The sequence below is a fragment of the Chiloscyllium plagiosum genome, unplaced genomic scaffold (assembly GCF_037043375.1).
Source record: "Chiloscyllium plagiosum isolate Xiang-an unplaced genomic scaffold, Cpla_swu_hap1 HiC_scaffold_8, whole genome shotgun sequence".
Lineage (NCBI taxonomy): Eukaryota > Metazoa > Chordata > Chondrichthyes > Orectolobiformes > Hemiscylliidae > Chiloscyllium > Chiloscyllium plagiosum.
Window position 1 is genome coordinate 20,454,972 of NW_028270146.1, and position 23,778 is coordinate 20,478,749.

General features: G+C 42.2%; 1 protein-coding gene across 2 annotated transcripts in view; it reads left to right on the forward strand.

The window, feature by feature from the left end:
* The first annotated feature begins 257 nt into the window (after positions 1 to 257).
* The window catches only part of vsx2 (visual system homeobox 2), a 77,259-nt gene continuing 53,738 nt past the window's right edge, over positions 258 to 23,778 (forward strand). The window contains exon 1 of one of the 2 annotated variants that reach the window (XM_043697089.2): positions 258 to 735. In XM_043697089.2, the coding sequence (XP_043553024.2) occupies positions 318 to 735 (418 nt within the window). In that variant the 5' untranslated portion in view covers positions 258 to 317. The remainder of the gene's footprint in view (positions 736 to 23,778) is intronic. The other variant, XM_043697088.2, reaches the window with a different exon arrangement.

Sequence of the window (23,778 nt, forward strand, 5' to 3'; positions counted from 1 at the left end):
TGAATCTATAGGGGAGATTAAACCGCAATCAGCGAGAGCGGGTTTAATTCCTGGAGGGAGGGAGGGAGAGAGGGAGGGAGAGAGGGAGTGTGAACCGAGGTTCCTAATTGATCCCGTGCTGCTGATTGGACGCCGATGTTGTTGCCCCGATGGGTTTGTCCCGTTAAATAAATAGGGAATTTCTAAAGGGATCGCAGCATTGCACATTGGACAGTGCACTAGGGACCAGTGGGGAGGGGGGATGGGGAAGGGGGGAAATTGAGAGTGTTAAACACCACACCCCCGCCCCCCCCCCAAAGGCTGAACAATCCGCCAGCATGACAGGTAAAGAGGAAATGGTCTCCGAGAATTTTAACAAGTCCAAAACGGTCTCGATTTCTCCAAACCTGACAAGCAACGAGCGGTCGAAAGGCCTGCCCGGCTCCGGGAATCCGTCGCGGTGCACGGGCTTTGGGATCCAGGAGATTCTCGGACTGAATAAAGAGCCGCCCGCCTCCACGCGGATCATCTCCGATTCCCTGCCGGCCGCGGCTCACCTGGTGGCGGCTCGGAGCGTGCTGACTCCCGCCGGGGTCGGGTTGGTCGGCGCGGCCGCTCTGCCGGCTTTCTACGGGCAGTCGGCCTTCCTGGATGTGCTGTCCGAACACCCGGGAATCCACGCAGCTCCTCCCGCTCACCTGCAGCCTCCACGCCGGGGCACAATCCACCTGGAGACCTGTCAGGAAGTCAGTTCAGGTGAGACAGAGCGAGAGAGAGAGACAGTTCAGTTTTACTGGACTAACCGTGCCCATTTACTAAAATAGATCCAACTTGAAGCAAAAGAAGAATCTCGATGGAGCCAAATATTAATTTCAACAAGGTCTCATTTTGAAATATGTGGAATATGCAGGGATTGTCCAGCAATTTAAACAATTCAGAGTGATGTTAAGCAACTCTTTTCGGTTTCACCACAACCATTAAGCTGGAAACCCCAGCGATCTTAATATTTAAATTCTATCTCAGGCGCTTTCCTTTCAAAAAGGAAACAACCGATTTATATTCTCGTGTTTTCTTTTCAAAAAGGAAACATCTATTTTTACTCTAGTGCCTTTGTTCCAACAAGAAACAATATGATAATAGATACATTGCAGAGCAGTGAAATGACTACTATTTAAATTATTGTCTGGGATACTGACACCATAATAAGCCAGACTAACTATAAAATCAGAAATGTTAATAAATGTTCGTTTGCTTTTAGTCTGGTGACACCAACATACATTGTAGATTCGATTTTTTTTCAAATATTATGTCTCAGTCCCATACGGCTCCAATGCACGGTCTCAGTCCTTCTGTGTCGTGTATGATGCACTTGTGTCCAGCTCTACTATTGGTACATGCCCGGTACAAATGATAAAGATTATAGATTTAATATAATCAGGAAAGGTTTGCCTTTAAAAAAGATGTAAATTCGAATACTTTGTAAATTTGAACTCAGAATATCTCGTTTTAAATCGGTCAACTTTCATTCCAAACCGCGGGTAAGTATTTGAAAATGTGTTTTTTTTGAGATTTTAGACCTGTATTTTAGACCCCAGTCTGAATCGGAAAGTATAAATGTATCTGGCCAAATGTGAGAGTTTTCTGCTCATTCGTTATGTTCTGGTCATAAATGCGGCTGAAACCTGAAAAGGAAACATCAGCGTGCAGCTTTGTGCGGGGTAATACCCAAGGTCTGGACTGAGAGGGATCCTGGCGCATTGCTGGGGTTGAGCGAACACTCAGTTTCCAATCAGTTGTTATCGAAGAGTAAAAATCTAATTAATACTTGATGATCTTGTCTAATATAAATACATTTATGTTTCATATCTCTATGTAAAACGTTTCTATATAGATAAATAGAATCACGACACACTTGTACCAAATAATATTCATCTAATTCACAGGGTGATCAGTGAACATTCAAAAAAGGAAGTGTTTTTTCTCTTAATTTACTTGTCAGATATGCACTGTATCAAATACACGTTTCTTAAATCTCTGGACAGTTAAAAGAAAATTGCACTAAGGGTATTGGATGGATGTTATAAATGATCTTATTGTCTCAATCCATAGTGGACTGGATGTGTCCTGAGTTTAATGTGGTTAGAGATGTTTAATGTTGGCGTTTCCAGAGCGTGGATATACGTTGGCCCCGGGTCTAATTAATAGCGTGGAGCTCGGTGCTGCTGTAACTATTTGATTAAAAGTTGGACGATATTGGTTAATTCATTTGAAGTTAGAGTGTGTTGATGTCGTAGTTCCTGTTGTTACTGTCTGTATTCTGTGTGGTGGGTATCTAGACATGCCAGATTTGTGAACAATGCAATGATTGGTGGGGCAGAAATCTTTCCCGCTGTTTAATGTACTGTATACCATGGATTCCCCTCAGTAGGTGACAGGGAGAAACTGTCAGCAAACAAATATTTACAAAGTAAGAATTGCGCTTTCAGGCTTCTCCCTCGCTCATATTTTCAATTGATTTCCGATTGTGTTTGCAGATGGGATTCCTCCTTGTCCAGGAATCGCTGAGCGATACAGCCCAGGTTGTATATAATGCTCTAGTAAAGGATATAGGATATAGCATCTGAGATATCATAGAAGAATAGACTAGGATCCTGTGGGAAAAGGCCATTCGGCCTAACAAGTCTACACCTACCCTCTGAAGGGCGTCCTAGCCAGAACCATCTCATGACTAATGCCCCTAATCTCGACATCCTTGAACACTATGGACAATTTAACATTGCCAGTGCACCAAGCTTGCACATATTTGGACTCTGGGAGGTAACGGGAGCATCCATGCAGACAAACTCCACACGCATACATCGCCCGAGGCTGGAATTGGATCGGGGTGCCTGGTGCTGTGAGGCAGTAGTGCTAGCCCACTGTGCCATGTGGTTGAGTAGTTGTATGTATTTTCTTGTAGAGAATTTGTACATATCCAATGTACTATATAAGTAAAGCAAAACAGAGATTGCTGGAGAAACAGGTCTGTGGAGTGAGAAAAACAGAGTTAACCACTCGAGTCTAATGGATCTTCCACTTTGTACAGGGTGCTGGCTTTGTGAACTTGTAGACAAATCTCAGGGATGGCGTACAATGATACTATAACTATACCAAAGGACTATCGGATTATATAGGAAGCTGACCGTACAATATTGCGTCGACGCGCTGTGTATAAACTGCATTAACAACAGAATGCACAAGGCGAAACATGAGCTGCTTAGCTTCAAGATGAACCACACACATTGAGTGATTTGCTGATAACAGTGTAGATAAAACTGGACGTAAGAGGGGATTAGATTTGGACTGTATATGATATGGGGTTTGCGGTAACATATGTGATGTACGGCATTCGCGTTGTGCCTGATTCCGTAAAAACAGAAAATGCACAGAGTTGGTGGTCTGCATTATTTGTAGAATGATCAATAATATAGTGGATGATTGTAACACGTGCCGCATAAACCGCATTAAATACAAAATGCTTCCATTGTCCAGTGTTCGATGCATTCGATTGTGTGGGGTGTCTGATATACCTGCTGTTAGATCGCGAGTACAGGATGAAAGTCTAGGACGGTGTATTTAGCAAAGTTATGTTGGGTGCTGAGTGTACATGGTTATACTGGGACTGAGGCATAACTAGATATAGCCCAAGGACTGTAGGAATGTAAACTTTGGAATTGTATGTTATTTTTGGCTGACAGGTGACGCCGGATATATGGGATCATATAAGAACAAGTGTAGATATTGGGTGTACAGGCTTAACGGTAGTATAGGAACTAGAATGTACTGTTAAGTGTACGCAGTCCTGAGGACTTCCAAAAATATACAGGATTGTATGGGAGGTACACAGTATCTCGCAGATTTAACGGCAGTTCCAGGGCGTAGAGACAAAAGAACCCAGGTTTGAGACGAAAACAAGGATAACGATGTCCCCTTGCATGTAAATGTGATGTTTGCCAGTCAGATTTATAAAATTGCCGCCTGTACACCATGATGACAGCTCTAGGATTCTGTATCAACACGATGCCCGTCGGCAGGCACATGGGCTGCATGTAGAGCATGTAATTGTCTAGGCGAGGTCTTCAAGGTAAGGACGAAGTTTGATAAGCTAGCATCGTGGAAAAGATGTTTCCAATTGCACGCGAGATCCGAATCAGGGTCCCTGGACTCTATGAGGAGAAAGTGAGGACTGCAGATGCTGGAGATCAGAGCTGAAAATGTGTTGCTGGAAAAGCGCAGCAAGTCAGGCAGCATCCAAGGAACAGGGGAATCGACGTTTCGGGCATAAGCCCTTCTTCAGGAAGGGCTTTCCTGAGGAAGGGCTTATGCCCGAAACGTCGATTCTCCTGTTCCTTGGATGCTGCCTGACCTGCTGCGCTTTTCCAGCAACACATTTTCATCCCTGGATTCTATGGCGCGGAGCTGATGTCTTGTGGATGATAGAGGGCTCGTGTGGTGTGAGGCGACAAGGAGGTGGTATAAGCAAACTTCTGTTTGCATTGTATGGGATGATGAATGTGGAGGGTTCGGTCAGGTGTCCAGTCTACTTGTTTACATAGAATACTGGCTGTTTAGGGATGACCGAGTTGCTTGTTGGAATGCCAAGATTAAATAACGCTCGTTAACATGGCGAAAGATCTCGAACTTGCGAGGATGGGAAACTGAACTCGGGATGAAGGGGAAGATGAGACTAGCTGATCAGAGATGCAATGCAAGAGGCGTGTTTTGCAGCTACACTGCATGTGTGTGTGTGGGGGGGGGGGAGGGGGGGGGTTGGAGAGACTGCTAGGGACGACTGGAGTTAACTAGAGCAGAATGACAGGGATATACACACACATACTTTCTCCCACTGTCTCTCACACACTTTCACTGTCTCTCACACACACTCTCACTGTCTCCCTCTCTCACACACACTATCCCTCACTCTCTCTAACACACACTTTCTCACACACTATCTCTCACTGTCTCTCTCACACATACTATCTCTCACACGAACTATTTCTTACTGTCTCTCACACAATCTCTCACTCTCACGCAATCTGTGTCTTTCTCACACACTATCTCTCACTCTCTCTCACACACACACTTCCTCTCTCACACTAACACTGTCTAACTCACACTATTTCTCACTTTCTCACGCACACACTCTTACACAATCTCTCACTCACACATACACTATTTCTCATTGTCTCACACAGTCTTTCTCACACACTTTCTGACTCGCACACACTATTTTTCACTGTCTGTCGCAAACACTATCCCTCACTTTATCTGTCACACACTTTGTCTCTCTCTCACGCACACACTTTCTCTTCCACGCACACACTATCTCTCGACCCGAAACGTTAACACTGATTTCTCTCTACAGATGCTTTCAGAACTGCTGAGCTTTTCCAGCAATTTCTGTTTTTGTTTCTGAATTGCAGCATCCGCAGTTCTTTCGTTTTGTACACACTATCTCACATACTTTCTCTATCTCTCTCACACATACTATCATTGTCTCTCTCTCACACACACGCTTTCTCACTGTCTCACACATTCATTCTCGCAGACTCTCACATACCAGCGCACTCATTGACACACGCAAACTTACACACGCACTCACTCATTCTCACACATTTGGATAATGTTGACATGAAATGACAGCGAGTGTAAGTTGGAGTCGAGAGGCAGGAGGAGCAGACAGAAACAGAGAGAGAATGGGAGGGAGGTGTAACAGAACAGGCCAATTTTGTAATGAGTGTCATCGAGGCACGAAGCAAGCAATATAAACTATAGACCGAGATAATAAATGAACGAGACTTCATATTGAAAAGGACACAGATCAGAGAGACTTGACTTTTACTGATCTGCATAGTCCAACATCCTACATAGAAGTAAAAACATTTTGTGCGTTTTTTCCTACACAATAACAGGAGCAGTTTGGAATGTATAAGATGCTTAAGTGCATCTTATCTGAATTGGACTGAGTGTAGAGATATATGGAGGCCTACGGGTTGGTTAGGACTGTAAAACTGATGTTTATATAAAAGTCTATTATGATGGTCTATAGGATTGTGAGTTCACTGGTTCTATGAGAATCTGAGGCTTTGAGCTTCCGGGGGGCACCCGTTGAGTAGGATAGCGGGTGTTTAAGGACGGTGAAAAACGTTGAAATAATTATCCACCTCTGTATATCGATAACGCAGGTAGCTAACCATGAACACAACACTTGTTCAAATTAGCTTTTAATGTTTTAATTAGCGCTTTAATGTTTGAACAAACGAGGAGGTGAGCAGTCCAACTCTGTGTGAATCTGACAGGGAATATCAGTAAATCAGCGGTATCCTGTCTGCTACCATTGCCCCGTGCTCCAGGCGGTCTGAGCTCCCTTATTCTCGGGCGCCGAGAGATTAAGCGAGCGGTTTGTATTGGGAACAGGCGGAGGATTTATATTGGGAGCTGCTCACTGCTCTGACTCCGCTCGAATTGCTTGTTGCGAGTCGGTGCTGAAGTTGAGCATTTAAAAGTGGGGATGACGTCCAGTACCCGGGGGATGAACACGGCTGTCTTCAACGTGTGTAATGTCACAATGAGAGCAGCTCTTCTTAATAAGTTCAAACCCAGACAGTGGCCCGGGAGAGTCACACTGGCATGCGTTACCTGTAAAAGTAACGGGAGTTGAGCGGGAGGTACACCCTGGAGCTGGAGTGTGCCTGGGCTGGTAACTTCAAGGTCTGTGGGTTCAAATCCAACCACAGCACCCGAATGAATTATAAACTCAATTAATAAATCTAGTGGCCGTGAAAACTAATCACTGACAGAAACAGCTATCGAGCTGGGTCTCGAAGTGTTAACTCTGTTTCTCTCTCCATAGATGCTGCCAGACCTGCTGAGTTTCTCCAGCAATTTCTGTCTTTCTTTCAGATTTCCAACACCCGCAGTTCGTTTTAAAACCAATCAATTGTTAGCTCGCCATGTCATTTTGTAGAAAGGAGTGCGCTGTTGAAGGAACCAGGCTGCTCCGCTTCCTTGTGACTCCAGGCCCACTGTTTTGCCTTCACTGTCCTTTCCATTCAGTCCAACGGACATCTCGTGATAGATTCAATTTTTTTTTAAAAAACTAAGAGAACGGGGTAACACGAATAACAGAATTAGATTGAAGTGATGGAGTTATGTTGGTAAATTGGGAAGCAATCATAGTTAGACAGGAAAGTAACTACTTTTTGGGAACAACAGAAATAAATTAGATGTAAATTTTGTGACAAGGTTGCTGGAGAGAGGCAAGGCTGTTTGGCAATGACTAGTACAGCTGTGCTATGCTCCAGCAACACACCGGAGTGGTGGGATTTTGCTAGTTATCTCGGAATTGCCTGGAGCCGGACTGTAAGCGATGTTACAGCCAGAATCCCTGGTAAGAGACATTGTACACAACAGCGGGACCCAGTTTAGCGTATGTTTATGAAGCCGTGCACTCTCATGCTCAAAGCAGCCTTTAACAGACTTCCCAACCAACCAATCTGGGAATCCTCATCTCCTCTCCCCGTAATATCCGTTCAATCTCCGCTGCCCAAATCTCAATAATAATGTTTTGGAGCTCCTACCTTAATGTGGTGGTGACGTTAGCTAGAAATTTGAATAGGCCGCTATAAATTCTGACTAGGGCGAGAGAGGGGGCCGGAGGGCATATGTCTCGTTACATTACACAGCGGGGTGTGAGCGGGAGCCCGGTTAAAGAAGGTTGTGTTTTGGGTAACAATGGGTTAATAGTTCGGTTCTGGACATTGTTCGGACGGGAGTTCAGAAGCTAACTTTCTGTCCCCTTGTAGCTATTTGACTCCTCCTGCCGCTGGAGAGAAAGACAGAGGGGAATCTGGAGCTAAGTAAGTTCCGCCATCCCAATTAATGTGAGGCTGGGGAGAATCACACTGACTTGGAACATGATTTTCAATGGCCGGCCAGCGGTCGGTTTGTCTTATTAGCAATAGCACCAAGGATGTGGATAATTCAGCTCCTCCATCAGTGTCCATGTGAATACTATTATTATGTTCATTAGGAGGTGGAAAGAGAGACATCTTCTGTCCCTTTCCAAGGAGCGTGTTTGCTCAGAAATAATTCTACATCGCCCTTGTTCTGCCTGCTGGATGTATAAACCTATCACTTATCCTATCCGGAGTTAACTGCACTGAAGGGTTCTTGTGTAGTGGTAGTGCAAGTTCCTCTGAGCCAGGAGGCCCGGTCTCCCGCTCCAGAGGTATATCATGTCATAGTCGAGAGTGTGGTGCTGGAAAAGCACAGCAGGTCAGGCAACATCCGAGGAGCAGGAGAATCGACGTTTCGAGTAAAAGCCCTTCATAGGAGGGCATCAACTGATAAAGGGCTTATGCCCAAAACGTCGACTCTCCTGCTCCTCGGATGCTGCCTGACCTGCTGTGCTTTTCCAGCACTACACTCTCTACTCTAATCTCCAGCATCTGCAGTCCTCACTTTCGCTTACTATGTCATATTATCGCTGAACAGGTTGATTAGAAAACAGCGTCGATCTGTCTAGATGAAGTAAACAGATGGTGCAGTTATTAATGGAAAATTTACTTTGGGGATGCATTATACTAGACAAGGTGTGTGGTCAGAGCAATGGAGGACCAGGTAACTTGGAGCTATACTTCATGAAGCTCTCTCTAGAACTGGAGACCCTGACCTCTTGTCTGTCTCTCCCAGAAACAGGAGGTTCACGAGTCAGCAACTCGACTGTTGTCTGAAACTGTGATAGGAGGTGACTAAGATGACTTTCCAAACATCCAGTAATTTCCATTAAATCGCTCGAATGAGTAAATAATACATCATTTTGACTTTCAAAATAGATCGCGGCTCATTCCCATAGGCGATGCTGAGCTCATCCAGTTTTGAATTTTTTTGTGAAGTGAAAGTTTTCAAATTCAACAAACCCCCAGTCTAGCAAGAGTTGGTCTGAATTCCTAAACGCTGCCTCGCCGGCTCAGCCACAGAATCATTCTGCTAACGGGAACATTTTTGGACGGGATACACTTTAAGTCGTTAAATGCTTCTTTTGGGAAAAAAAACCCGTAAATTGATATTAACTGAGGCGGGAATAGACGTGGTAGAGCCATCCTTCTGTCTGTTTTCACCTTCACAGTAAAGGCTGAGTAATATCTGACTCGTTATTATCTTAAACATTATACGCCAAAGGATAATAACTGACAAAATGGTACTCAATAATCTCATATTTACAATGTCAATATATTTCTCTCTGTGGGAAATCCAGTTCCTGGTTACATCATCCTGAATACAGCCATCTGGGAATGTTCTTTGTAAACATGACTTGTTTCAGTAGAAAGTTTGAGAATGGAATTTACGCCCATTTAAAAAGACCTTCGTTACAGAATCTACCAGCGGCTTTAGTGAGAATTTGTTTAAAGTTAAATCGTTTTCCAAATCATATTTTTTTAAAAACTGGCAGATAAGACGTGTCAGAATATTACAGAATCAGGATCTTCAGGGCATTACATCTCTGCCCTTGGGAAGAGCAATTGAATTAGTTCCCCCCACCCTCCGCCTTTTTTCGTTTCCTTGTTAGGCAAGACCATTAAAGGTTATCGGAAATGGGTGGGAATGTGGAATTCGAAACACAAACAGAGCCGTGATCATATTGAATAGTGGTGCAGACTAGAGAGAACGAATGGTTTGCTTCTGCTCCTGTTTTGCATGTTATGGGGTAAATTTGAATTCTGACCCGCAGATACATTCACGCCATCTCAGCAGAACTGAACACTTCCCTGGTATTTGCACTGGATTAAATTGTGCAGAAGGAAGTGTCCATGGTAAAATATTCCTCATTCTGCCCAGTTTCTGATGCTCATGTCTCATCTGGGATCCTCCCACTTTCCTCTTCACCAATTCAGAGTGAAACGAAAAGGCCACACAGCCTGATCCCCCTTTCTCCAGCTGATCTCCTCCCGAGAGGAATTTTCCAGGTTACTGCACATTCCTAAATTCTTCAGCCGCGTAGACAGTGGGGTGAATCAAACTGGGTTCATTCCCTCAACAAACATCGTTTGAAAATAAAACTCATCATCTTTTCAGCAGACTGGAATAAATTGAGTTGTTTTTTTTGCTGAATTTGATTCCAACTTCCAATCAAAACCAATTTCCAGCAAATTGCAATAAATTCAAACCCAATGAGATGAAAAAAAACACACATGTAACAACGCAGTCACAACCACACAGACACCCAGACACATAACCACACACAGACAGACAAATACATGCACGCACGCACACACATACATGCAAATAACTACACAGACACACAAAGGGACATAACCACACTAGGCACACACGCATGCACACACAGGCACATAATCATGTACAGTCACATAACCACAACCGACACATAGAGACAGACACATACACACATAAGCATATATAAAACATAGGCACATGCACACACAGATACATAACCACACAGAAACAGATACACCTACAATCACATTAGGAGCCACACACAAACTCAACAGACAGCTCATCAAATGCAGACAGAGACACATATGTACACATTGAGGTATAGACACAGACAGATGGCCTAGCCATAATGTTACTGGACTAGTAATCTAGAAGCCAGGCTAATGCCCCGGGGATGGCAGCTGATGGAATATAAATTCAATTAATAAATCTGGAATTGAAATTAGTAAGGGTGGCCGTGAAACTGAAGGAAATCTGCTTTCCCTACCTGCTCCTGACATGTGACTCCAGACCCACAACAGTGCACTTGACTCTCAATTGCCCTCTGAAAAGGCTTAGTAAGCCTTTCAGTTTAACAGAAGAGCATCAAACGCTGGTTTTGATGATGATGCTCCCCTTCCTTGAAAGAGGATAAATAGACAAACAGACATACAGCAATGTCAAATGCATAAACAAAACTTCAGGCTAAACTCACTTTTGGCAATCTGTTCTGAGAACTGAAATTAAGAACATAGGAGCAGAAATAGACCAATCCGCTCATTGGTTCTGCTTTTGCCATTCGATATGATCATTGCTGATCTGATAGTCCTCAACTCCAGTTTCCTGCCTTTTCCACAGCACCCTTGATTCCTGTACTGGTTAAAAACCTGCCTCTCCCAGATGACTCAGCCTCGGCAACCCTCTTTGGTTAAAAAAAAATTAAGTCCCCCTTTGTGAGAAGAAATTCCTCCTTGCTGAATATTCTGTGATTTAAAAATGATTCATTTAATGATAAAGAAGAATGTGCATCCTAGCACAAAGTATAGCACCATCCAGTGAGGAATGCAGCCCTGATCCTGAGTATGACTCTTAGGTTTACCAACTGAAGCAACTATGCCTGACGCTGAATAAATCATCGTGTAAGGGAATTAAGCAGAAAGCACAAGGAGAGACATCAGGCCTTATAAGAACATAAGAAATAAGAGTAGGCCGTCTGGCCCCTCAAGCCTGCTTCACCATTCAATAAGGTCGTGACTGACCTTCTCGTGGACTCAGCTCCACTTAACCACTTCTTGCCATAACCCTCAATTCCTTTACTGTTCAAAAATATATCTGTCTTTGCCTTAAACACATTCAACAGGATAGTCTCAACTGCTTCACTGGGCAGGGAGTTCCCACAGATTCACAACTCTTTGATTGAAGAAGTTCCTCCTCAACTCAGTCTTAAATCTGCTCCTACTTACTTTGAGGCTGTGCCCTTTTATTCTAGTTTCACCGCTTCTGTTTTGTCTATTCCCTTCAAAATTTTATATGTTTCTATAAAATCCCCCCATTCTTCAAAATTTCAGTGAATATAATCCCCGTCTACTCAATCTCTCCTCATAAGCCAACCCTCTCAACTGCGCAATCAACCTAGTGAATCTCCTCTGCACCTCCTCCCTGGTGCCAATGCATTCTTATGAATTGTGTTTATCTGTGGGGTAATTCATAATGGCAAAATATATATTAACATGGGCGTCTACCTTCTATCAAAGCATTCTCATTACATTTTAAAACTGGTTTAGTAGATCTAGAGATAGGTTCAGATTATGAGATCAAGTTGAATCCTATGAGCTTTTGCAAAGAGACTGCAGGTCTGGTCTTGAGCTGTTGACACTGCCATCCATGTGGGTGCACAATTTTTATTCTGTTGGATCCTCTGGAATTTTCTTCTTCTAATCGTGAGGATCCAAGGCACAAAGCTTCACAAACCTTGCTACAGTTAAGGGGAGCAGAGATGAGGTGTATTAATAATGTGTGTGATGGCTAAGTGGATTAGGGTCCAAGTTATAGAAACCTTAGAAAGGACTGAAACTCTGGTTGCCCAGTTATAGGAAGGATACAGGAAGTCTCCAGGTTACAAATGAGTCCCGTTTTTAACGCTATTCATAAGCTGAATTTGTACGTAAGTCGGAACAGATACAGGCTAATTAGTCCACCCATTCGTTAGGACGAAACATTGTCAGGTCAGTTCGCAAGTACGGGACGTTTGTAAGTCGGGCACTTGCAACCCGGGGACTTCCTGTATTATTAAGTTGGAGAGGGTTCGGATGTTGCTGGGTATGGAAGGTTTGCGTTATAAAGAATAGCTGCATAGACTGGGGAGCATTGGAGGTTGAGAGGTGATCTTATAGAAGTTTATAAAATCAGAGCGGTGGAGATAGGGTTAATGGTAGGTATATCTTCCCTGGGATGGGGGGGCGGGTCAAAGACTGGGGGCAAAGTTTTAAGATGACAGGAGAGAGATTTTGAAAAGATCATGAGTGGTACAAATTTTTACACAGGGTGGTTTGTAAATAGAATGAACTTCCTGAGGAAGTCATGGATATGGGTACAGTTACAACGTTTAACAAACATTTGGATAAGTACATGAATAGGAAAAGTTTGGAGGGATATGGGCACTGATTGGACCGAAGGTCTGTTTGCTTGCTGTATGACCTATAATTCTGTGGCATGGATTCCAGTCAGAAGGAAGCCATTCTCCTCCATTACATCAGCAGGAGGTGATAAGTTCTGAGCATAGACATTGCTCTGTAAATACATTCAAAATTTAAGTATCTTAACATAGGGTTAAAAATAGGAGCAAGTCAACTATTCAGCTGCTCAAACCTGCTCCATCATTCAATACAATTACAGCTGATCAACAGCCTCAACTGCACTTTGTCACCCATTTCTCAAATTCCTCAATTTTCCAACTCTCTCAGCCTTAAGTGTATTTAAAGATAAAGCATTTGGGATAGTGAATTTGCAAAGATTCACAAGGCTTCGAGTGAAGAAACTTCTCCTCATCTCAGCCATACATGATTGGTCCCTTATCCTGAGCCTTTGTCCGCAATGAAAATAACCTCCCCACTGTGTGCATTCAGTATCTTGAATGTTCCAGTATAACTTCCTCTCAACTTTCTATGGGCAGCACGGTGGCACAGTGGTTAGCACTGCTGCCTCATAGCGCCAGGTTCAATTCCCGCCTCAGGCGACTCTCTGTGTGGAGTTTGCACATTCTCCCCGTGTCTGTGGGTTTGCTCCGGTTTCCTCCCACAATCCAAAAATGTGCAGGTTAGGTGGATTGGCCATGCTAAATTGCCTGTAGTGTTAGGTGGAGGGGTAAATGTCGGGGAATGGGTCTGGGTGGGTTGCGCTTCGGCTGGTCGGTATGGCCTTGTTGGGCCGAAGGGCCTGTTTCCACACTGTAAATAATCTAATCTAAATGCACGAGAATCTAAAGCACAATTTACTGAGACTCCCATCATAGGAAAAGCCTCTTCCTAGGTATCTAGTAAACCCTTTCTGCCCTGCCTCAAATCCAAGTATGATGTATCCTTCCTTAACCGTAGAGACCAAAACTGCACTTGATATTTCAAGATAGCCTGACCATAGCCCAGTGGAATTGTAGCTAGACTTTCTTATTTCGGTCTTCCAGTCTCTTGTAATAAAAGTTAACATGCCATTTGTCTTCCTAATTACTTGTTGTCATGTTGCAAATGCCCCTTGTCCCTATTCTCTGTTCTTTTCCCATTAACCAATCTTTGATCTAACATAATACCAGCAATTTATGCACCCTTATCTTGTGTGTGAACCTTTTCTGTTGGCAACTTATCAAATGCCTTTTGGAAATCCAAATATGCTACATTTATTGGCTTTCCTTTTACCTTTTCTTGTAAAACTCTTATCAATTTTGTCAAACACAAATTTCCCTTTCATAAAACAGACTTGATCTGATACATTGATTTTCTCAGTGCATTAAGACATCCTCAATGGGAGATTCAGCTGTTAGGCTAATTTCAATTAGATTAGATTACATTACATTACAGTGTGGAAACAAGCCCTTTGGCCCAACAAGTCCACACCGCCCCGCCGAAGCGCAACCCACCCATACCCCTACATTTACCCCTTACCTAACACTACGGGCAATTTAGTATGGCCAATTCACCTGACCTGCACATTTTTGGACTGTGGGAGGAAACCGGAGCACCCGGAGGAATCCCACGCAGACACGGGGAGAATGTGCAAACTCCACACAGTCAGTCGCCTGAGGGGGGAATTGAACCCAGGTCTCTGGCGCTGTGAGGCAGTAGTGCCACCGTGCCACCCAATTCTAGTGGTCTATTCCAAAACTTCCTTCTTGAACCCGGTTTCTTTGAGGTGAACAGGATGTTACTATTATGCAGAACCTGTGTCCATTTGTCTACTTTTATTTAATGCCTCCCACAAATTTGATTTTGCACAGATCATTGATACATAATGACACCTGTGGCTATGAGTCAGAAGATTTCAGTACATGTCCACTCCAGGGCTTGAGGACAAAAACCAAGAACTGAACTCTAGTGCAGTGCTGAGGAAGTGTAGTACTGAATTGAGATGCTGCCTTTGGGTGTGATATTAAACAGAGGCCCTGTCTGCTCATTCAGGAGGATGTAAATGTTCCCAGGCACTACTTCAAAGCAAAACAGGAGAACCATCCGTCAGAAACGTCACAAAAAGATAGATCATGTGCGGTAGCGTGCTGCCATAAAAAAAGAAACATAGAAGCAAGAGCAGGAGTAGGCCATTCAGCCCCTTGAGTCTGCTCCACCATTCAATGTGATCATGGCTGATCATCCAACTCAATACCAGGTCTCTGCTTTCTCCCCAAACTCTTTGATTCCTTTAGCCCTAAGAACTATGTTTAACTCCTTTTTGATAACATTCAATGTTTTGGTCTCAAACTGTGGCAGAGAATTCCACAGTCTCACTGCTCTCTGGGTGAAGATATTTCTCCTCATCTCAGTCTCAAATGGTCTACTTGCATCCTTAGAGTGTGACCCCTGATTCATACATTCTAACATCACGCCAGAGCCTACACTCCAGAACTACATTTCATGTGAAGTACTTTGGATATTCTGAGGTTGTGAAAGGGATTACATAAATGAAAGTTTTTTAGATTTAAATGTAGCAACCTGAATCACTCATTTCAATCATTCACTGGAAATCCCATGGGTTTACTGAGTTACAGTCTATGCACGATGTTGAAATACTTCTGCACAGTTATTTCCTCACCCCTTTCCCCAGGCGAGACTGATCATCACAGAAAATGCAGGTTCAATACTGGTACACATCGAAGCATTAATAGTGAAGGAAGATATAGGGCCAGTCAGCCGAGATGGTGGACAGAGGAAGAGAAAGGTTCAATATTATTGATGACAATACAAATAGCTTACTTTTGAGTTTTAAGTGGTCATGCATGAATTGGTCCACATTACTATCTGTTAAAGAGAATGCAGCTGTTCATTCATTTTTAGTCAAATGTTTTAAAAGGGGTTTCCTTGGGGATAGTTAGCCCTTTTTACATCTTCCCATTAGATACCTTGACTTGATCATTTAAACAATTTTGATTTGGCAATGAATGAGTGCTTAGCAGTTCAGAATGGCTATTGCAATAACATATTAGGCTAACAAAATAGTTTATCTGAGAAACAGATTTTTATGAAGTTATCAATTAGCAGTAATTCTATAGAGCTATCTGTAAAACACATTCTACATATAGAATAATGGAGACTTGGGAATGAGTAACAGCCTGGAATCTAATCAAGGAAATTTCATAGGTTATATGCAGAATGATAAATATTTGCAACTGAGTTATAGACTGGAATCTAAAAATGGAATACACATTATATTGAGAATAAAGTATAGAATTTCAGATCTATTTCGGAAGCTCTAGTATTAGACACAGCTCTAATATAAATCTAGAATATATGTTTTGTTATTACCTAGACTGTTAAGCATCTCACATTCTTTTAACACTCATTGGATTATAGTCTTTGCCAACACACCCATTCATTTAGGTACTATTCAATGGTACTAATTTGGTGAAATATTTGACAATGCACTTCATGCAGTGGTTGCATGCTATGATTAACTATCATACTGAAAAATAAGGACAAGTTTACTGAAAAATAGTTTTCAATTTGGTTATTCAAAAGTAATGTAATACTGTGTATAATTGAACAGTATGTTGATAAAGTATTAACTTGCCTTCAAGTTCTATTTACATAGAGTCATAGAGATGTACAGCACAGAAACAGACCCTTCTGTCCAACTCATCCATGCTGACCAGATATCCGAAATTAATCTAGTCCCATTTTCCAGCATTTAGCCCATATCCCTCTAAACCCTACTATTCATACACCAGATGCCTTTTGAATGCTACAGTTGTACCAGCCTCCATCACTTCATCTGGCAGCTCATTCCACGTATGCACCATCCTCTGCAGAAAAAGGTTGCCCCTTAAATCCCTTTTAAATCTTTCCCCTCTCACCTTAAACCTTTGGCTTCTAGTTTGGACTCCCTCACCCTGGCTAAAAGACCTTATCTATTCACCTTATATATACTCCTCATGATTTTATAAACCTCAATAAGGTCACCCCTCAGTCTTTGACGCTCCAGGGAAAATAGCCCCAACCTATGCAACCTCTCCCTATAACTCAAATCAGAGAGACCAGAATTGCTTGCAGTATTCCAGTAGTTTACAGCTGCAACATTACCCCCCCAACTCCTATACTCAATGCACTGCCCAGTAAAGGCAAGCATACTATATGTCTTTTCCACTATCCTATTTACCTGCGACTCTACTTCCAAGGAGATACCAACTTGTACTCCAAGGTGTCTGTGTTCAGCGACACTTCCCAGGTCCTTACCATTAAGTGTATAAGCCCTGACCTGATTTGCCTTTCCAAAATGCAACACCTTGCATTTATCTAAATTAAGCTCCGGCTGCCACTCTTGAGCCCATCAGCTCATCTGATCAAGATCCTGTGTACACTGAGGTAATCGTTTTCGCTATCCACTACATCACCAATTTTGGTATCATCTGCAAACTTACTAACCATGCCTGCTATATTCACATCCAAATCATTTATATGATCCTTATGGCACACCACTGGTCACAGGCCTCCAGTCTGAAAAGCAATCCTCCACCACCACTCTACTTCTGTTGTTACACACTTTTATTCCAAAAACAGTGTTGAGCTTTCTAAATTATTTGAACTCATTAGAGATATCCCCCTTCCAATATTTTGACTGTAGGATTTTCATATTGACCAGATCTGACCAGTTGAGTAAACATAATTTTGTCATTACAAGTGTAGGTAAAGGTACTATAGTCCCAGTCTCTCATCAGAAAGAGACAACTGATTGTTGAGAGGTATAGGGAAGGAATTTTGGAGTTTAAGGACCAGGTAGATGAAGGCAAGACCTCCCAATGATGAAATGATTAAGAAAACCAGTACAGGAGAAATCCAGCAGGTCTGGCATCTGTGAAGAGTAAAACAAAGTCAAAGCTTTGAGTCCAGTGACTCTTAGTCAGCACTCAACAGATGGTGCCAGACCTGCTGGGAGGTCTTGCCTTCAGTTACCTGGTCCTTAAACTCCAAAATTCCTTCCCTATACCTCTCAACAATCAGTTGTCTCTTTCTGATGTGAGACTGGGACTATAGTACCTTTACCTACACTTGTAATGACAAAATTATGTTTACTCAACTGGTCAGATCTGGTCAATATGAAAATCCTACAGTCAAAATATTGGAAGGGGGATATCTCTAATGAGTTCAAATAATTTAGAAAGCTCAACACTGTTTTTGGAATAAAAGTGTGTAACAACAGAAGTAGAGTGGTGGTGGAGGATTGCTTTTCAGACTGGAGGCCTGTGACCAGTGGTGTGCCATAAGGATCACCTGCTCTGTTTCCCCAACACATTCTGTTTTGTTTCAGATTTCCACAGTTCTATGGAATGATTAAAATGGAAGATGCACATGGGTCCAGATTAAAAGGACTGCACCCCACTGTTGTAGGGGTGGAGCAGATTGTGGTGATAGCGAGTGATGAGGTCTTGAAGGTATTTGTAAACAAGGCTTTTAAAGCTGGACGGGGAACAGCGACATTGCAGTGATTTTATTACATGGCTTTCTGGATCCTGTACACCTTCAGATCACTGAAGCCTTGGGTGACTTGAATGCTGCCAGTAAAATTCTCAAGAATGTGCGCATTTCCAAATTAGATTAGATTTTATGAAACAAATGTATCTGGCAGTTCGGAAAGGCGTGCAGAAGTTTTAATTTTTATGCTATTTCAGCAACAGTATGGTGTCACACTCTAATGGTTCCAAGACCATGCACAAAGTTGTTGAATATTTCTCCACATTGATTCATTGTTCGAAGGAACATAGAAACATAAGACCAGTAACACCCCACTCAGCCCTTGAACTTGTTTCATGTGTATTTGCTGAACCAATGGAGTATTTAGCTAAATATTGGATAACTAGGTGTATTTGGCATATTTTGGTGAGCTTTCTATGTTTTGTCATGATTCATTGCATTTTATTTTCACACCAATGCTAGGATGAGTGGATCAGGTGACTGTTTGCATTGGGTGGGCTTTGATCTTGCATTTGATTGAGTTTTGTGGTGTATGTAAACAGGAGTTAGAATGTTTGAATGGGTTTGGCTGTTGATAACGTTGAGTTAATTCCATGACATTGATGTTATATTCGATTGAGATTGACACATTTTTTTTGGATTCAGGCCGGGTTAAGTAAATTAATTGCGAAGGGTTATTGTGTAGATTGATTGGAAAATTGAGTGGGTTAATGAAGTATGTGGTAATATGGAATTGATGGCACAAATTAAGTGGGCTTTATTATTGGTCAACTCATTCAAGTGGACATCATAGGTATATATGTGGATTTTGGAGGTATTTTGTCTAGATTTACAGCTGCTTTACTCCCAAATGTTGATGTTTTTGTCAGATTTGACATATTTTGTGGATTTTCCTTCATATTTTGAATCTAATGGTCTCAATGGGTTAATTTGATTAAATTCAGTGCATGTTGGAATTGGTTAGCTAAATGTGACAGTGTATCAGCTGGTGTATTAAGTCCATAAAACATAGGAGCTGAAGTAGGCCACTCATTTCATCAAGACTGCTCTGCCATTCAATGAGATCATGGCTGATCCGATAATCCCCACTTTCCGCCTTTTCCTTATAACCCTTGAATCTCTCACTGATTAAAAATCTGTCTGTCTCAGCCTTGAATATACTTAATGGCCATCACTATGCATTAAACAACTCCATAGATTCACTACTCTTTGAGAGAAGAAATTCCTCCTCATCTCTGTCCTGACTGGGCGATCCCTTACTCTGAGATTACCTCCTGTTATTCTAGGCTCTTCTACAAGGGGAAACAACCTGTCTGCTTCAACCCTGTCAAAGCCTTTAAGAATTTTATATATTCAACAAGGTCACCTCCCACTGGGTGCAGGCCTGAAGTACTGAGCCTTTCCTCATAAGAAAATCTCTCCATCCTCAGAATCAGCATTGGGAACCTTCTCCAATGGCTGGATATCCTTCCTTATATGAGAGAACATAAACTGTTCACAGTACTCCATTTTGTCACATACGTGGACACATATTTTGCTTTCTGGTCAATGATCTAGATCTGTAGGATTATTTTGGTGTCCTTCCTTGAGTATTTTGAGTCAGTTTACTGCTGTATTTCGTGTACCCAGATAGGTGTGATGATGGCATTGGATAAATTTGACTAAAATCATTAAATCATTAAATAAAGCAGTATAACTGGAGACCATTTAGACTATTGTAGCTGTTTCAACTCTTTGAAAGGACTGACCAGTAAGCTATGCAAGTACATTCCTTTCAAGAATATATAAACACATGCATCCACTCCCTCCAGCACTGATGCTCAGCAGCAGCAGTGTGTACTATCTACAAGATGCACTGCAGAAATTCACCAATGATCCTCAGACAGCACCTTCCAAACCCATGACCACGTCCACCTAGAAGGACAAGGGCACCAGATACATGGGAACAGCACTAACTTCAAGTTCCTCTCCAAGTCACTCACCATCCTGCTATTCCTACACTGTCGCTGGGTCAAAATCCTGGAATTCCCTCCATTAGGGCAGGTAGACTGCAGTGGTTCAAGAAGGCAGCTCACCACCACCTTCTCAAGGGTAGCTAGGGATGGACAATAAATGCTGGTATGCTCACATCTCATAAATGAATATAGAAAAAAATATTATGGTTGATGCACAGTGGTGTACTGTATTTGAGGGCATTAGAAATTTAGGAATGGTGTCCTGGTGCATTTGTCAGTTCTTGTTGGATCTGGAGGAACATTATAAATTGGTTTGCTGACATGCTGTTGGGCAGACTTTGAGAATGCTACAGTATATGGTTACATTTGTGGGAAAGTGGGAATTGGTTTAGCTCAATTGGCTGGATTGTTGGTTTACAGCGCAGCATGATTCCAACAGTGCAGGTTCAATTCCCATCACCGGTTTGAGGTTACCATAAAGGACTCTCCCCTTCCCTCACCTGAGGTCTGGTGGCCCTCAGGTTAAATCACCACCAGTTGCTTCTCTCTCTAATGAATGAGCAGCCTCTATGGTCTGGTAAGACTATAGTGATGACAACAATGTGGGAATGTCAAAATAGGTTTGATGGTACATATGGGTAGGGTGGCTGTAGCATTTTGTGAGGGTTTTCAGGACAATCTTTTTTTTATAGAACTGAAGTATCGAACTAGTCTAATGCATTGGGTGTGGCTTAAGGGGGCCAATGACATAGCAGTGATATCACTGAGCTAGTAATCCATGAACCCCCCATGCTAATGGCCTGGGTTCAAATCTCACTATGACAGATAACAACATTTGTAGTGGAAGTAAAGGTTAGCTTCATGGCAACCATGGAACCATTGCTAATTGTTGTCAAAACCCACCCAGTTCACTAATGCTCTTTAGAGAATGAAATCTGCCATCCTTACCTGGTCTGGCCTACATGTGACTCTGGACCCACACCAATGTGGTTGCCTCTTAACTGCCCTCCGGGCATTAAATGTTGACATGGACAGTGACACCCACATCCTGTGAATAAATTATAGATAGGGGATTTGTTCCATAAATCCATACAGCGAGGAAACAGGCCATTTCGCCTAGCAAGTCCCATCCAAACCCATCCCCGTATCTTTTCCCTATAACCCTGCATTTTCCATGGCTAATGCACCTAACCTACACATCCCTAAACGCTATGGGTAATTTAGCATGGCCAATCCACCTAACTTGCACATCTTTGGACTGCAGGTTCTAGGATTGGGATGCAGTTAGCTGGGTTTACAGATGCATTTTGAGTGGGCTTGCTTGTATACTGAGCCAATTTACCCGTGTGGTTCATGTATTTGTGGTTTACCTATTCGTAAATGCAGATGCCATACTTATTATATTTGGATGATTCTAGAATCACTGGATTGACAAAATTACATCTGGCAATGTTGAATTCCAAAGGAGTCATGCCCACTGCTTCCAAATGAATAAAATTAATAAGCTGTAATGGCTAACTGCAAACTTTTTCACATATTAAAATGTGGGTGTGAATAAAGATCTACTATACCTCACTGGGTGCCATCAGTGGGATCTTCATTCAGCACCAGTACATTGAAAGATCTAGGAATATTTCATGGAGGGTAGGATACCGACAAACAAAATGGATCAGCTCCATTTTATAATAAACTCTGTTCTGGACAAACAGATCATTTTGGAATATATGATAGAAAATTAAGGGTGGTCAGGGCTGCGCTGCACATATTTAAACACTGTTAGATAACTTCTCTAGATACTGGTGTACACACTCAAATATGTAGACAGACACCTAGAAATCATCAGCAAATACTGGCACTCTCAACGTTTTGCCACCATGTAATCTGGGAGGTGCTCTCTCTCTCTCTCTCTCTCTCTCTCACTCTCATACACACACAGACACAACTCACAGACACACAGAGACAAACATTCACAGTGCAAATGGATTTTAACTTCAAGAGGCATTAAGGTATCATTGTAAATATACGTCCATTGCGTTATGCTGATAAAACAATGCTGCTGGCTCAATAAAAATCGAATAACACAAATATGAAATCAAGAGGATTCACTCACAGACATTCAGTCTGAAAACATTTGTCTTAACAAGCCCTACAATTGTCCCAGTTTCACCCTTCAGTTTAAAGAGAATGATCCTACGGGGTGTTCAGCAACAAGGAATTACAAAGGCACCAATAGATTTATACATATATATCTTTCAAAAATAAATCTTTCCACTTGTTTTATTCTCCTAATTTCTCCAGCAATATAGTTACCATTTTACAATTGACAGTGACCATCTTAATTGAAAGTACTGGAGAATATAAAAAGGAGAGGAATTGCTCTGTGTTACAAAATCAGAAACAGCCCATGTGTTTATATCTGATGTTGTTACACAAAATGTCTATAGCCTCCCTGTGAACACGGGTAGAGTTTGAAACTGATACAAACTGAATGATGGTTGAAGCAACACAAAGTGTGGTTTGTTTTTGAAATAAGATTTCATAGAATAAAGTTATGTTATTATAATTGTAAGATAACAGTTTCTAATAAATCTTTCCTTTAACCTATTGGTTTAAAGGAGATAACAGACCATAATTTTTAAAATGGGTTTAGGAGAGAGTTAAAGAAGATATCAAAATGTCATGGTGGAAGGGTTAGAGGGAGATTTGGAGGCATTTAGAGAAGATATTTAAAAGGAATGGCTTATGGAAGTTAGTCAACGCCAGGAGTCAGTCAATATTTTATTCAAGAGTAAAACATTTAATTTAACTGAGATTTAAAAGTCTTTTGGTTGTCTTGTGTGGAGTTCCTTGTTTAAAAAAAGAGATAGGAATCCCCATTGTGTAACCCCTCCATTTTGGAAGTCAGTTTTCCACAGTGTTAACACCTGGACACCAGCTTTGTTCCTGTGTGAGTAAAGGGTCAGATGAGATGAATTGGAGTGAAGATTCTCGAGGTGACCAGGATTGGGAGAGACAGTGTTGGCACCGTTTTGTGGGGTGGACCCGGGCTGGGGTCCATGAGATACTTCTGTAGACTCTCATTCCTGTTGTGCCACTGCTCATTTCTTATTCTTTGAAGAGCTATTCTGTACTGTAAAAATGATTTTGTTTTCCCAATTTTGGTGGTAAAGTACAATTTTTAACAATGATTTAGTTTTGCATATTAATTTGAGTAGTTGGCATGATCTATTGGGGCAGCACTGTGGCTCAGTAGCATTGCTACTTCACAGCGCCAGGGACCTGGATTCAATTCCAGCCTTGGCGACTGTCTGTGTGGAGTTTGCACATTCTCCCCGTGTCTGCGTAGGTTCCCTCTAGGTGCTCTGGTTTCCTCCCACAATCCAAAGATGTGCAGTTTAGGTGAATTGGACATGCTAAGCTGC